The 16081-nt window shown below is 39.0% G+C and overlaps 1 protein-coding gene across 9 annotated transcripts in view; it reads left to right on the top strand.

Moving 5' to 3' along the window:
* The window catches only part of stxbp5l (syntaxin binding protein 5L), a 352686-nt gene that overhangs the window by 292844 nt on the left and 43761 nt on the right, over positions 1-16081 (top strand). For 5 of the 9 annotated variants that reach the window (XR_012098901.1, XM_073045359.1, XM_073045358.1 and 2 more), the window contains 2 exons: positions 5476-5565; positions 11915-12088. The exons of 2 other annotated variants lie outside the window; for them this stretch is intronic. Coding sequence is in view for 6 of the 7 variants with exons in the window: in XM_073045359.1 (XP_072901460.1) it covers positions 5476-5565; positions 11915-12088 (264 nt within the window). In the remaining variant the exon portion in view is untranslated. The remainder of the gene's footprint in view (positions 1-5475; positions 5566-11914; positions 12089-16081) is intronic. 2 more of the 9 variants (XM_073045363.1, XM_073045362.1) reach the window with 1 other exon arrangement.

Below are 16081 nucleotides of genomic sequence, written 5' to 3'. Positions count from 1 at the left end.
AAGTTGAATAGGGAGTTAACATTGGCACGTGGCAAAGGTAATGTCACAGTAGTTATGGGGGATTTCAACATGCAGGTGAACTGGGAGAATCAGGTTGGTGCTGGACCCCAGGATAGGGAGTTTGTAGAGTGCCTATGGGATGCATTCTTGGAACAGCTTGTACGAGAGCCGACCAGGGACAAGACTATTCTGGATTTAGTGTTATGTAATGAACAGGATTTGATAAGCGATCTTGCAGTAAAGGAGCCATTAGGAGGTAGTGATCATAATATGATAAGCTTTTATCTGCAATTTGAGAAGGATAAGGGCAGCTCGGAGGTGTCAGTGTTGCAGTTGAACAATGTTGGGCCCTTGAAGAATGAATTGGGTGAAATTGTTATGGGAAACGGAGAAATGGCAGAAGAATTTAATGAGTACTTTAGATCTGTCTTCACTAAGGAAGACACAAGCAATCTCCCAGATGTATGGATGGGCCAAGGACATAGGGTAACAGAGGAAATGAAACAGATTGATATTAGGAAGGAAACGGTGATGAGTAGACTGATGGGACTGAAGGCTGACAAATCCCCAGGTCCAGATGGTCTGCATTCTAGGGTACTAAAGGAGGTGGCCCTGGAAATTGCGGATGCATTGGTAATCATTTTCCAATGTTCCTTAGATTCAGGATCAGTTCCTGAGGATTGGAGAATGGCTAATGTTATCCCACTTTTTAAGAAAGGAGGGAGGGTGAAAACAGAGAACTATCGACCTGTCAGCCTGACATCGGTAGTGGGGAAGATGCTAGAGTCCATTAATAAGGATGAAATAGTGGCATATCTAGATAGCAGTGATAGGACTGGGCCAAGCCAGCATGGATTTACCAAGGGTAAATCATGCTTGACTAATCTGTCGGAGTTTTTCGAGGATGTAACCAAGAAGTTAGACGGGGGAGATCCAGTGGATGTAGCGTACCTCGATTTTCAGAAAGCATTTGATAAGGTCCCACATAGGAGATTGGTGGGTAAAATCAAAGCTCAGGGCATTGGGGGGAAGATATTGACATGGATAGAAAACTGGTTGGCAGATAGAAAGATAGATAGATAGATAGATAGATAGATAGATAGATACTTTATTCATCCCCATGGGGAAATTCAACTTTTTTTCCAATCTCCCATACACTTGTTGTAGCAAAACTAATTACATACAATACTTAACTCAGTAAAAAATATGATATGCATCTAAATCACTATCTCAAAAAGCATTAATAATAGCTTTTAAAAAGTTCTTAAATCCTGGCGGTAGAATTGTAAAGCCTAATGGCATTGGGGAGTATTGACCTCTTGCAAAGGGTAGCGGTGACTGGGTGTTTCTCAGAATGGCAGGTGGTGACTAGTGGGGTGCCACAGGGCTCGGTATTGGGACCACAGCTGTTTACGATTTATGTCAACCATTTAGATGAAGGCATTGAGAATAACATCAGCAAATTTGCTGATGATACTAAGCTGGGTGGCAGTGTGACATGTGATGAGGATATTAGGAGAATTCAGGGTGACTTGGATAGGCTGAGTGAGTGGGCAGATACTTGGCAGATGATGTTTAATGTGAATAAGTGTGAGGTTATTCACTTTGGGAGTAAGAACAGGAAGGCAGATTATTATCTGAATGGTGTAGAGTTAGGTAAGGGAGAAATACAAAGAGATCTAGGAGTCCTTGTTCATCAGTCACTGAAGGTAAATGAGCAAGTGCAGCACGCAGTGAAGAAGGCTAATGGAATGTTGGCCTTTATTACAAAGGGAATTGAGTACAAGAGCAAAGAAATCCTCTTGCATTTGTACAGTGCCCTGGTGAGACCACACCTGGAGTATTGTGTACAGTTTTGGTCTCCAGGGTTAAGGAAGGACATCCTGGCTGTAGAGGAAGTGCAGCGCAGATTCACGAGGTTAATTCCTGGGATGTCTGGACTGTCTTACGCAGAGAGGTTAGAGAGACTGGGCTTGTACACGCTGGAATTAAGGAGATTGAGAGGGGATCTGAATGAAACATATAAGATTATTAAGGGATTGGACAAGATAGAGGCAGGAAATATGTTCCAGATGCTGGGAGAGTCCAGTACCAGAGGGCACGGTTTGAGAATAAGGGGTAGGTCATTTAGGACAGAGTTAAGGAAAAACTTCTTCTCCCAGAGAGTTGTGGGGGTCTGGAATGCACAGCCTCGGAAGGTAGTGGAGGCCAATTCTCTGGATGCTTTCAAGAAGGAACTAGATAGGTATCTTATGGATAGGGGAATCAAGGGATATGGGGACAAGGCAGGAACCGGGTATTGATAGTAGATGATCAGCCATGATCTCAAAATGGCGGTGCAGGCTCGAAGGGCTGAATGGTCTACTTCTGCACCTATTGTCTATTGTCTATTGAATCCAATAACCAATGCCATCATGGATGCATGCAATGACCAATTCCAACTTGAATAAGATAAAATGATGCTGTTTGACCCACTGAGTTCTTTCAGCAGTTTACTTTTTATGTAAACTGGATGAATTTGGTTGCAAAACTTGCATTCAGCTGTGTTGGAACATTAATAGTTCACCTGTGAGTACAATATTTCAGATAAATTCAAAGGAATTCAGCTGACATTGAAACATGTGACTTGGTGTTCTTGGAACTCACTGTTGTCTGTTGAAATGTCAACCAAAATCATACAGTAGATCTCACTGAAACTTAGTGAGTGCTTTTCCCTACTTTTAAAGATCAAATATTCATGAAATAGGGGCTTAAGAAGTCACATCAATGGGAGATCATCACCATATCAAGGATGCCCTGGAGTAATGACATATAACACATGTTAGTTTATCGAGCTTTGTACATTGGCACAGCAGTAAGGACATCAATGGCAGCAAATTCCACAATCTTTTCCCTTACTGTATACCCCATTGATAATTAGTGCAGTCATAGAAAACACATTTGGTGATGCACTCAGAGGATTTAAAATGAGAGAGGAAAATATATTGGCAGTTTATATTAGAAATAACTATCTTAATGTCTCTCATGTTTCATTACTTTATGTTTAGACATAAAAATCTTTGTCCCAACATTACAAATTCTCTGTGACTACAGTCTCATTTTAAAAGGCTTATTGCTATTACTTATAGTCTGCATAAATGATCTAGAAGGCTGATAAGAAACTCTTATCCTTGATAGCAGCTAAAGGCTGCTGTCCAGTTGAAAGAACAGTTCAGTATTCCTGGCTTTGGAGAGCATTCTGTTTAAGGGGCAGTGTAAGAGGTGAATTTGTCCACAGATGGAATGGTTTATTAGTGCACTGAATTTGCACACCAGACAACACCAGAAACTGCAGCTGCTGGAATCTGGAGCAGGAACAGTCTGCTGCAGGAGCTTAGTGGGTGAAGCAGCATCTTTGACTGATGGGAATTGTTGATGCTTTGGGTCAAAACCGTGCGTCAGGACTACTCAGTTTCTTACTGCACACTGGACAGGATTGGTTAGGAAATGGCTTGAAAACTGGATTGAACTCAGGCTGGTCCATCACTACATTGCCCTCTAGTCACATCGCTGAATCAGTTATTAGAGCCATAAGCTTAGATACCTAATCTCTACTGCCCTCAACCATCAGGGACAATAGTGTATAGTGAGAGCAAAACTGCTCACAGTAAGTCTGTGAAAAGACTGTCATGGGCCTGTTCCCGCAGTCAAGGACAATCACATGCCACATCTATTCTCTTGTGGGAGGACATTCTTTTCTTTGGTTTTTCTAAAATGGCCTCTCACTGTTCCGAGGGAACAGAGACCTAGTATCTTGCTGCACCTGTGAGGCAGAGATCAGCTCCCAATCTTGATCAGGGCATGAACTCATTAAAATTTAACATGTCCAAAATCTGCACCATCAACGCAGTTGTTCCATTTAGTGTTGTTTAAGGAAGTTGAAGTGTGCATAGCCCCCAGGAAAGAATTAATGGAGCATCCTAGCTCCACACAGATTTATGTGAAAGCGTGAAGATGTACTCCTCCTGGTTTTTTTCTTATCTGCGTTTAGTCAGGTGATCCCAAAAGCTTCATAACTATCTCAGTGAGAACTGCATCCAAATCAATGAATTCACACCTCATCTGGTGCGCATGCTCTGTGCCTGCTGCCAGACTGCAGTCCTCTGGTGCCTGCTTGATCACCACATGAGATGATTCTCCTAAACTAATATTTTAATCCCTCACTGTTCTGTCTCTGAGTCAATGCAATGAAGCAGTGTGCACTTTACTAATGCTTTATCTTTCTTCTCTTGTTCCTCCCTTTCCCTTCTAATGTCTTCTCTTGCTCTTTCTCTGCTGTCTTGCCTAGTAGCTCCAGGTACATTTCTTCTTCTTCTCGGAGACCCTATGACTTCCATTGAATCACTGTAAAAACAAGGCTTATAGCATTTACAAATTTCTTCTCTATACCTTCATATCAGTGCAGCTTCGCAGACTACTAAAAGATCGTGTATTACTGGTGATATCAGAAGGTAGATTATATCAGTATGGAACATTTAAGTGCATAATTGTAGGTTTTCATTCCTCTTGGAGTTCCACTGCTTATCGGTTTCAGTTAATTTCTGGTCCAGTAGATGCTGAATTCTTGTCGCCCCTCTCCAGAATGGCAAGCACTCCTATCCACGTTCCTTAGTTTAAACACAGTGCTATAATCAATCCTGCTCTTTTTTTTTAATATACTGCCAGTACACCTTATCATAGGTTACACTTCTGTATGCTGGAAGTGGCAACTCATGGGAGTTACTCCATCCAGGGTACGCTGATGGAGGAAGATGGCATTCAAAATACCAAGGAGAAATGAGGGTTGTTTATGCTGTTCATCAGTGACAGAAGAGGAACAGAGGGGAGTATTTTCAACTCGATTAATTTCTTACAGCACAAGCTGGGCTATCTATTTTAAATAAACAAACAATTTTCAAGTATGCAGTTACTGTTAATTTACATTGCAAAGCTAAAGCTTCATCACACTAAAAAATTAAAGTCTTGATGATTCAACTACATTAAGAATCTGTTACCAAAAATTAATAAATTTAAAGCATTGAGTTTTATGGCCTTCTAGTGAAATGCCACGCTGTAATAAAAACTCCCCATTACCGAACTCAACCTTCTGCCAGTGGATTTTTACGAATTCTCAGGAGAAAAGGATTCTAAATTTGCAATGCCTTGTCCTCTCTAAACTTCTAATAGCTATGAACAAAGCAGAATTAGTGATAGTTAAGAGGAAGAAAATGATCATTCAACACAATTGCTTCCAGCCGTCATGCTAATAGAGCTATAAATATGAGGGAAAAAGGATAAAACTGTAAAATTGGATTATTTAAGGCATCACATCTTGATTAACAAAATAATACTAAGGAAATATTTTATCTTCAGTCACTACGTGAATGTCACAATAAATTCATTCAGTCAAAACATTTTAAATTGACTTCAGGAATCAGTTACCATCTTGCTCTCTAGGATCTGTGAAAGGTTCCTGTTTTGAAGGGAGAACAGCTGTTTCAAAGAACTCACTGAAAGCTTTTGAGAAGACTAGAACAATATTTGAAGGTATGTTATGAGACAATGATTTATGATATTTTTGAATTAAAGTCGATCAAAATTCATCAAAAATTGACTGCTTTAATTACACAACAAACAAATTTCATGTCGATTTCAAAACTATTCTAAAATTCAGTAGACTGTGAGGCACCCTTTTGTCTGGTAAACGACCATGAGCCAGCTGATGCAATTGTTAACTGTATCTTAACTGGGCGAATAACTCACCTATTTGAATAAGCTGTTTAAATATACAATCCTTGCTCCTAAATGGGTTGTGAAATCTAATAATACATTTCAGACATGTGTGTATTATGCCAGGTGATACAGGGTACTAAGCTGCCTTACTGGTTGTCCCTAAAGGGACTATTGTAAGTTACAAAAAATGAAAAATATATTTTAGAGTGTGAGGAGTGAATGCTTCTCCCACCCTATAAACTTCGCTTCTCTTTCAGTCCTTTCATGGTGTTCTTTCCAGTTAATCTGTACAGCTTGGAAGCTGTTAGGTTTTCCATCCTCCTTAACATGTGTTTTAGTAAGATACCATTTGTCATCTGCTAGTCATATTCAAATGATATCCAAGCCCAAATATATCTCATCTGGCATCTTCAGTATTGGAGTACTCCCACAATACTCCATCTTGCTAAGGCAAATAGTTGTTGACTTTCCTTTTGAAATGCCGCATGTAAGTGAGTAGAACTCAAGGACAAATGTGCGACATGTTTTACTATTCCTGTTTTATTTACTTAATTTAGTCGAAAGCCTTTTAACTATCCGACAACTCTGAACTTATAATGCAGAAACTATAGTTGGAAGTTCTATTATAACTTGAAAGTGAGTACTTGTTCCATATATGTACCTGGTAAGGAGCCCTCTTAGTTCACGTGTACATGCTCATTTACAGACTAGGATACACAGTCTATCTAGCTAACATCAAAGATATCAGCATACCATGTGTTATTTTTGAGCAACTCCTCAATCTTTTTGACCTATCTAAAGAATCTTTTGTATTCAACTTTGCACATTTGATTCTATGTAAACATGGTGCTGGTTCTGTAGGAAGATTTTGAACTCTTAGGTAAGATGTATTATATAATAACGTCTACAGTTTCTGAAACAATGTTTTTGAAAATGTTCATAATATGTATCTAATGAAGCTACAGATATATTCAATTTAAGTAATCTTGGGTCATATCTTAACATCTCAAAAGGTGATGGGGTAAACTTCCATCGTGTATCTTTCTTTGAATTTAAAATTTCTTACAGAAGCTTGAAAAGGAATTGTAAGTATGATATGTTTATTACATGAAGATTAATATTGTAGATTGATTCCTTCACATTTATAGTCAGGAAACTGGATTAAAGTATCAGTAAATATGAAATCTCGATGATGGTTTCTTGTTGAATATGTGCCATGAATTTGACTTCTGAAGACTCCCATTGCCATGCGCACTCCCAGTCTTAAGTGGTGTCTGCACTTATTCAGTGATATGTTCCTGGTTGCTAACCCTCATCCTTGAGTCCCAAAGACATCCATATGTGATGCCATAATATAATGTTGAATCTTAATGATGTTTTAATTGATACCTTTCTTCCCTTATATTCACAATATTTATAAGCTTAAAAAGTTTCATGATTTAATCTCAGCTTCAAGCTATAACGTTTACTTTAGAGTGATGTATTTTTCAAGTCTTATGTGGTGTTGAGTATTACAATGGTAATATAATTGGAATATTTTCTAAGGATTTATTTACTATGCTTTCATTCAGGGTCATATTGTGCTAGAAAATTAGAAATATAACAAAGTGATAATGGGTAGGAAACAAAATATAACTGAGAGTGGAAAAATAGTTAAAGAAATATTTGCTGCAGATTTCCCAAATGGCACGGAAGCAACAGTATATCCACTTGCTGACCATGTAGAATAATACTACAGCTTACATAATCATTTGCTGAAAGGAGTATAAATGATATTACTTACTCTTCACAATTTTGGAAAATACTTAACCAAGACATACATCAATGGGAAAACAACATTATATAGTATCTTTAACATTAAAGAAATCTTCCAAAGTGTTTTATGAAGATGTCGTTAGTCAAAAATAGTTGCTGAAACACAGAAAGAGATAACTTTAGCTGAGGCTGAGTAAAAGTGCCTTGTGAGAAATGCTCTAAGGATTTTTTTTAAATGGAAGAGAAAGGAAAATGGCTTGGTGGGTCTGGGATGAGGTTAGGGGCAACAAAACTGAAAGACTGGCCACCAAAAGCAGTTTTAAATGTGGGATGCTTAGGGTGATGGAATTGAAAAAAGTGAAAAGATCTGAAAGTCCCATGGGTATGGTAAACAGGTATCCTGATAGTATGATGATCATTTGGATATTGGCGGTTTTATCCATGTCCTAATCACATTACTTGATTGAGACATGGAATACAAAGCTGTCAGGAAAGAACTACAAGCCATAGGTAGCATGGATTAACCCATTTTAGAATGCACTGGATTTGCATTGGAGTTGGGAGTGTGGAGCTGCAGGTTTACAAAGATCAAACTAGAGTTACCCATTGTCAATCACCATTATAGTGAGTACTAGTCTGGGCCATTCTCCAGTTTAAAGAAGTGTCCTTGGTTTTTATTCCCCTCACAGTGATTGGTGATTTTAGAAGCTGCAGCTGGGGTGCATAAGAAAAGGAAGAATTATTCATCACAGCCTGACGTACCCTCTGTGGTATTCCACATCAGTGGTCACCTATGCCACCATTAGAACTGGCTCCTAAGAGAGGACCCAGTTTTGGACAAAAATTTCTTGTGGTTGTAAATGCCAGTGCTGGTTTCTGATACCATGAAATAATTTTAATGGCCATGGTAATCTCATTGAAAACTATGAATAAAAAGGTGGGCACAATAATGAAATATTAGAACAAAGTGAGTATTAATCTTGCTCGGAGCACTGCAGAAGTACAGATGGAACAAGGATATGTATAATAAACTCGGCTAGAGGTAATGTTGAGTTTCCATGGAGGAAATACAAATGAAATTGCAAGTATAATTTGTACTGAATTCCGAATTCCAAGGGAGAAAGTTTTTTAAACTTGCACAAAGCCACGTTAATTGGGCATGGAATTTTGTACAACAGTCCTTTATATATACAGTGTCTTATTAAACAAACATTGAAGTCTAATGAATTGAAACAGGGTTTTTTGCCCAGGCATGAAGCTTTCAACTGAGAATTAATTTTAAAAAGCTGCAGAAACTGGAAATCTGAAATAAAACCAGAAAATGCTGGGAAAACATAGTAGTCGGCATCATCTGTGGAAAGAGAAACACTTAACTTTTCATTTTGAAAACCCTTGCTCACATTTGCTGAAAGGTGCTTCCAGATCTGCTGAGCTTCAACAGCAGTTTTTGTTTAAAGTCCATACCTTCAGTATTTATTCAAAGGCCCTGCTCCGCATTTCAGTTAAGGCCATGGTAGGGAGTCTGTCTGTGCAAAAATGTATTAATATATACATGACTAACACCTCTGCCATCAGTTCCTTGTTCCTTAAATACAGTGCAAATTAGATTGTCATTGTTACTGTACCATGGTACAGTGAAAAACTTGTCATGCATACCATCCATTCAGATCAATTCATTACAGCTTTGCATTGAGGGAGTACAAGGTAAAGCAATAAGAAAATGCAAAATAAAGTATTACGATATTAGATATTTTTATACCTAAGTTTTGGATATTATACAGTGGTATAATAAGTGTTTCTGAGTTTAAATGAAGCACAGGAAACAAAATCAGATGAGCCGAATGCTGAACAATCGTGAATTGCTAATGACGAACAGATTATTGAAGTTTTACTGTACTTATCCTCCTGTAGAGCAGAAGGTGCAGAGATTTGGAGGAAGAGGCAATGAAGGGTTTGAAAACCCAAGTATTAAAAACCTACAGAGAGTGTCATTAAAAGAATCATGAGAAGGGAAAAGATGAAATATGAAAGCAAGTTAGCAAACAATATCAAAGTCGATAGTAAAAGCTTTTACAAGTATGTAAAAAGTAAAAGAGATGAGAGTGGATATAGGATTACTAGAAAATGAGGCTGGAGAAATAAATAACAGAGGACGAGGAGTTAGCAGATGAAATAAGTGAGTATTTTGCATCAGTCTTCACTGTGGAAGACACTAGCAATGTACCAGATGTTGTGGTGTGTGAGGGAAGAGAAGTGGGTGCAGTTACTATTACAAGGGACAGGTGCTCAAGAACTGAAAGACCTAAGGCTAGGTAAGTCACCCGGACCAGAGGAACTGCACCCTAGCGTTCTGAAAGAGGTAGCATTAGAGATTGTGGAGGCATTAACTATAATCTTTCAAAAATCACTGGACTGGCATGGTGCCGGAGGACTGGAAATTTGCACATGTCACTCCACCCTTTAAGAAAGGAGGAAGGCAGCAGAAAGGAAATTGTAGACCAGTTAGGCTGACTTCAGTGTTTGGGAAGATGTTGGAGTCGATTGTTAAGGATGAGGTGATGGAGTACTTGGTGACACAGGACAAGATAGTACAAAGTCAGCATGGTTTCCCTCATGGAAAATCCAACCTGACAAACCTGTTGGAATTCTTTGATGAAGTTATAAGTAAGGTAGATAAAGGGGATGCAGTGGGTGTTGTATATTTGAACATTCAGAAGGTCTTTGACAAGGTGCCACACATGAGGCTGCTTACCAAGTTAAGAGCCCATGGTATTACAGGAAAGTTACTAACATGGTTAGAGTAATGGCTGATTGGTAGGAGACAGTGAGTGGGAATAAAAGGATCCTTTCTGATTGGCTGCCAGTGACTGGTGGTCTGGAGGTGTTAGTGTTGGGACTGCTTTTTATGCTGTATATCAATGATTTAGATGTTGGAGCAGATGATACGAAGATTGGTGGAGGGTCAGGTAGTCTTGAGGAAACAGGTAGGCTGCAGAAAGACTTGAACAGATTAGGACAATGGGCAAGAAAGTGGCAAATGAAGTACAATATCAGAAAATGCATGGCCATGCACATTGGTAGTAGAATTAAATGTGCAGTCTATTTTCTAAACGGACAAAATCCAGGAATCTAAGATGCAGAGGGACTTGGGAGTCCTTGTGCAGAACATCCTAAAGGTTAACTTCCAGCTTGGGTCAATGGTGAGGAAGGCAAATGCCATGTTAGCATTCATTTCAAGAGGTCTAGAATATAAGAGCAGGAATGTGATACTGAGGCTTTATAAGGCACTGGTAAGACCTCATCTTGAGCACTGTGAGCAGTTTTGGACTTCTCATCTAAGAAAAGATGTGCTGGCATCGGAGAGGGTCCAGAGGTAGTTCATAAAGATTATTCTGGGAATGAATGGGTTATCATATGAGGAATGTTTGATGGCTCTAGGTTGGTACTCACTGGACTTTAGAAGGACGAGGGGGTTCTCATTGAAACCTTTCAAATAGTGAAAGGCCTAGACAGAGTAGATGAGAAAAGGATGTTTCCCATGGTGGGGGATTCTAAGGCAAGAGGGCATTGCCTCAAGAGAGAGGGACGTCCATGAAAACAGAGTTACAGAGAATTTTCTTTAGCCAGAGGGTGGTGAATTTGTGGAATTAGTTACCGCATGCAGCTGTGGAGGCCAGGTCATTAGATACGGCATCAAAGGTTACGGGAAGAAGTCCAGGAAGGGGTTGAGTTGGGGAAAAAAGGATCAGCCATGATTCAATGACTGAACAGACTTGATGGGCCAAATGGCCTAATTCTGCTCCTCCGTCTTATGCTCTTATTACAATTTTAAAATGGTGGTGTTGCTAAATTAAAAACTGATTTATTTCAGAAAAGGTTAGGCATGATTTGTGAAAGGAATTTTGCAAGTTATAACGCCAGCTGCAGTTCTGGATGACAGGGTTTATGCAGGGCAGAAGATGGGAAGCTGACTGGCAGAACCTTTATATTGGTCAGTACTGAAGTAACAGATACCTTTTTTAATTTAGTCAGGCCAACTATAAGTTAGATTCAATTTCAGGTCCAGGCTTCTACTTATCTGGGTTTATTGCATTTGTTATTAGTCATAGTGAAGATAACAGCTTGAGATGGTTAATGTACATTAAAGCTGATATAAAAGACATCTTGCCACCTCCTCATTTTTAAATGTTCAGTGGAAAATGTTTTTGAAAACATCCAGTTATAATTTTTCTCTAGTCTTGAAATGCCATTGATTTTGGTTTTTGCAACATTTCATACAGCTTATCAGCAAAACAATTTCTGCAGAAAAACTATCAATTCCCTATCCAGTTCAGAGGCATCAGGGGAATCCATTCAATTACTCTGCTGGCCTGATTCTAAAATCTACCATTTGTCATGCTTGTTTTAGATCACATCAATGGAGTGTGCACGAGCCCTACATCCCAACCCTGCAACACTGGGAAGCGGCTTTCCGTTGTAGATTCTTCAAAATTGAACCGTCGTGGACCAGGACGGCCACCTTTTCGAAAAGTACAGTCTGCTGCCTGCATGGAAATCTCATTGCCTCTCACCCACACTGAAGGTGTGTGTGAGTGTATGTGCGTACATGCATGTGTCTTAGCGTGTTCCCTATAGACCACGGTGATAAGTGATCCAAAAGCTTTGATATTGAATAGAAACAAGAAGCTAGAAGCAATATGATTCTGAATGCCCATAGTTCTAAATCTAAGTTACTAAGCTAACCAGCTGGGTTAGTGCAGGTGCCCTGCCTAATAGTTAGCTCATGCTGCTGAATATGATTCCATTAGTGTTCTTGTGCATTTATATACCATAGTTTTAAAGGATACACCCCCCAATGTGAACTGTCATATTAATTTTAATTGAATTTGAAATTAAATTCTGCACATTAACATTATCAAATTATTTTCTGACTCAAAACTTAGAAATGATGTTAAGAAAAATCTGCCTTATTTACAACATTGCACGTCCAGAACTTTCCTCATCAACATAATGCCTTGGTGTGCTACTCCGACAAGTCTTGAAAATAGTTTTAAACTGGATAAATATGTTTTATAGTCTTCAATTTCTTTATGGGGAAATACTTATCTGTTGACCATATTAGCTACAAGTTCCAGGTGTGTTGTATTGTTCAGAGTATCTTACTGGAGAAACTTTCATTGTAATGGTATTTCAGAATGGCATAGGTAAAGCCCTAGTGTGGGAATGACAAGTAGATTCTAGAAGCCTGGCTGTTGATGAACATGATGATAAAATATGACCCAAGTCAGCTAACGGTTTTCAAAAGAAGCCCTATGTAGGTTAATATATTGATTTTAATCAAAGGATATAATTATAGCTGAAAAAGGTGATTTGTAAACATCTTCAGTTGCTTCCTCAATAAATCTCATTCCATAGGAAGCTTAGAATTTGCTTTGCGGGCTGATAGTTACATACTGTTACATTTCACACACACACACACACACACACACACACACACACACACACACACACACACACACACACACACACACACACACACACACACACACACACACACACACACACACACACACACACACACACACACACACACACACACACACACACACACACTTCCTCTAAACAAACAAAGCATTTTATCTTGTATACAACAGAAGCTGTACAGCATTGAGACTTCGGCCAATAAGTGGCTAGTAACATTTCCAACACACAATGATCATCTCAAATTATAGAGTATGTTGCTTATATTAAAATTCAGTTATCATTGTCACTATTAAATACCCAACCGTCAGTGATAACCAGAAATTTAACTAGACTAGGCACATTGGCCTAATGGCTGCAGGAGCATGCTGAAAGCTGTCAAATATATCAGGAATGTGAGGGTATACTCTGCACTCAAGCATTTCAAAACTCTTGAAGGTAATAAAGCCTGTTTAAGACATTGGAGCAGAATTAGGCCATTCAACCAGCTCTGTCATTCCATCATGGCCAATTTATTTTCCCTCTCATCCCCATTCTCCTGCCTTCTCCCCATAACATTTGATGGCTTTACTAATTAAGAACTGATCAGCCTCCACTTTAAAATATACCAATGACTTGGCCTCCACAGCTGTCTGTGGCAATGATTTCCACAGATTCAGCACCCTGCTTGGTTCTCAACCCTTAATGGTTTGCATCCTCCACCATGGTTGCAGACAGCAGTACTGTCGTTACTCACTTAGACTACTCTGACAGCATCTCCCAAACATGTCACCTTTATCACGAAGAAGACCAAGGCCAGCAGGTTCTACTGAAGCCAAGTAAATTCTACAGAAGTACTAAATAATCTTACTAGGAATGTATATCTCTATTCAGTCTCCCACTTCCAGGCTTAGCTATTGTGAGACTGTAATGATTAAAAAGGAGGATCATTCTTTATTAGTTAATCAAGAGTATACTTTGAAAAATTATCGCAAGGTTCTTCTGAGAGATAACCTCTTTATTATCCCATACCTTGTTTTCTATTCTTACTGAGATCTGTGCAATTATCAAGACTTATACCAAATTCTAAATTGCCATAAATACTGTAAATGACCAAAAATTTTAAGTAATTATGTTCTTCAATTCAAATACAACTAAATTTCAAACTTTAAAAAAAAATTAATTGAAATAGAATAATATACAGGATATAAAAATATTATGATTTAAAATGGAGCACAGCCTTCACTTCATTGATCGACCCTGAAGTGCTACATGTTATACAGTGCCTTAAAACGTCTTCAGTCCCCAACCCTTTGTACACATAAATGTGTATTGCAACCAGGGGTTTTGATCAATTTAACTGACTATTTTTATTTGTGAATTGACTGCTCCCTTTTTTCACAGTAGAGCCTTAAAAAACAGGGAAAATTGTAAAGCATGAAAAACTAAAAAATCAGAAACTGAAATTTCAGCTGTTGAAAAGTATTCATCCCCTTTACTTAGCTGAGCCACCTCTCACAGCTATGGCAGCCAGTAGTCTTTTTTTGAATAAATCTCTATTAGTTTTGCACAACCTGATGAATGGAGCATGATTTGCTCATTCCTCCTTGCAGAATTATTTAAGCAGTGCCAAGTTAGTATGGGAAGCAGCAGTGGACAGCAGTCTTGAGTCTTGCCAGAGATGTTCCATAAGGTTAAGGTCAGTACTCTGACTGGACCACTAAGGGACGTCAATTTTCTTCATTTGAACCTACTCCATGATTGCTCTGTTTACTTGGGTCATTGTCCTGCCGAAAGACAGACTTCCTCTCTAGTTTAAGCTTTCTGGCAGAAGCTGCCAGGTTTTTTGTCCATGATTTCTCTGTATTTAGCAGCATTCATCTTCCCATCAATCCTGCCCATATTTATAGTCCCTGCTGCTGAAAAGCATCCCCATAGCATGATGCAACTTCCACTTTACAGTAAGGATGGAGTGGCCTGGCCACACATACCAGTTAGTGTTGAGGCCAAAAAGTTCAACTTTAGTCTCATCCGACCACAAGACCTTCTTCCACGTGACGTTTGCCAAGTCTTTATGGGAAAGGATGTGGTTTGTTTTTAGCCAGGGCTTCTTCCTTATCACTCTTCCATATATACCCTTTAGAAGTCTTAGAGTTTATGGAGCTATGAACTTAATCTCCATTTGCAGCCACTGACTTTTGCAGCTCAGTCAGACTGGCTCTTTGCGTCACAGTAACCTCCCTTAAAATTTCCCTGCTTCTCTGGTGACTAACTTCAAAGGGTTGGCCTGACCTAAACAGTGTGATTTACTTTAATATTTTCTCCACTTTCTCATGATAAACTGCACTGGGATCCAAGGTATATTCAGTGCCTTTTAAGATGACCTTGAACCCTTCTCCTGATTTGTGCTTCTCTGTTATCATTTCCCTGACTTGTCTGACTCTCTATTTTCAATTCCTGACTCTTCTGTCTTCATTTTGGTTTAATCTGTTGAATATCTACCATACTTTTGCACCTTATAGATTCAGTAAATTGTTCATAGGTTTTGGAAATTTTCTTTTGACTTTGCATGATGAGCAATGTTTTGTAAATTTACTCAAAAAATACCACTTCAATATATTTTAAATAGAGAAAATGAGACAGTAAAATGTGAAATTAGTTATGGGGGCTGAATACTTTTTCAAAGCGCTGCATACGGGAATTCTTTATGAAGACGTGACAGTGAGGATAGGAATAGAATGAAGCGGCAGATAAATGTGTGGCTGAAGAATTGGAGTGGAGGCAGGGATTCAGATCGGGGCCTCTTCTAGGGCAGGTGTGACCTGTACAAAGGAATAGGTTGTATTTGAATCTGAGGGGGACAAATATCCTTGCGAGCAGGTTTGCTAGAGCTGTTGGGAGTGGTTTAAACTAATATGGCAGGGGATGTGAACCAGTGCGATTGAGCTGAGGACAAGCCAGCAGGTTTACAAGTAGATGATGGGTGGGTGTAACATGAATGTAAGGAAGGACAAGCCAATGATTGGGTACAAATGCAAACAGGGTAAAGAGTTAACTTGTATCACAGAGTTAAAATTCAAAAGGACGAAGAATGCAGGACTAAAGGTGTATTTAA

The sequence above is a fragment of the Hemitrygon akajei genome, chromosome 5, assembly GCF_048418815.1.
Source record: "Hemitrygon akajei chromosome 5, sHemAka1.3, whole genome shotgun sequence".
Classification (NCBI taxonomy): Eukaryota; Metazoa; Chordata; class Chondrichthyes; order Myliobatiformes; family Dasyatidae; genus Hemitrygon; species Hemitrygon akajei.
This window is presented reverse-complemented; position numbering and strand designations above follow the sequence as displayed.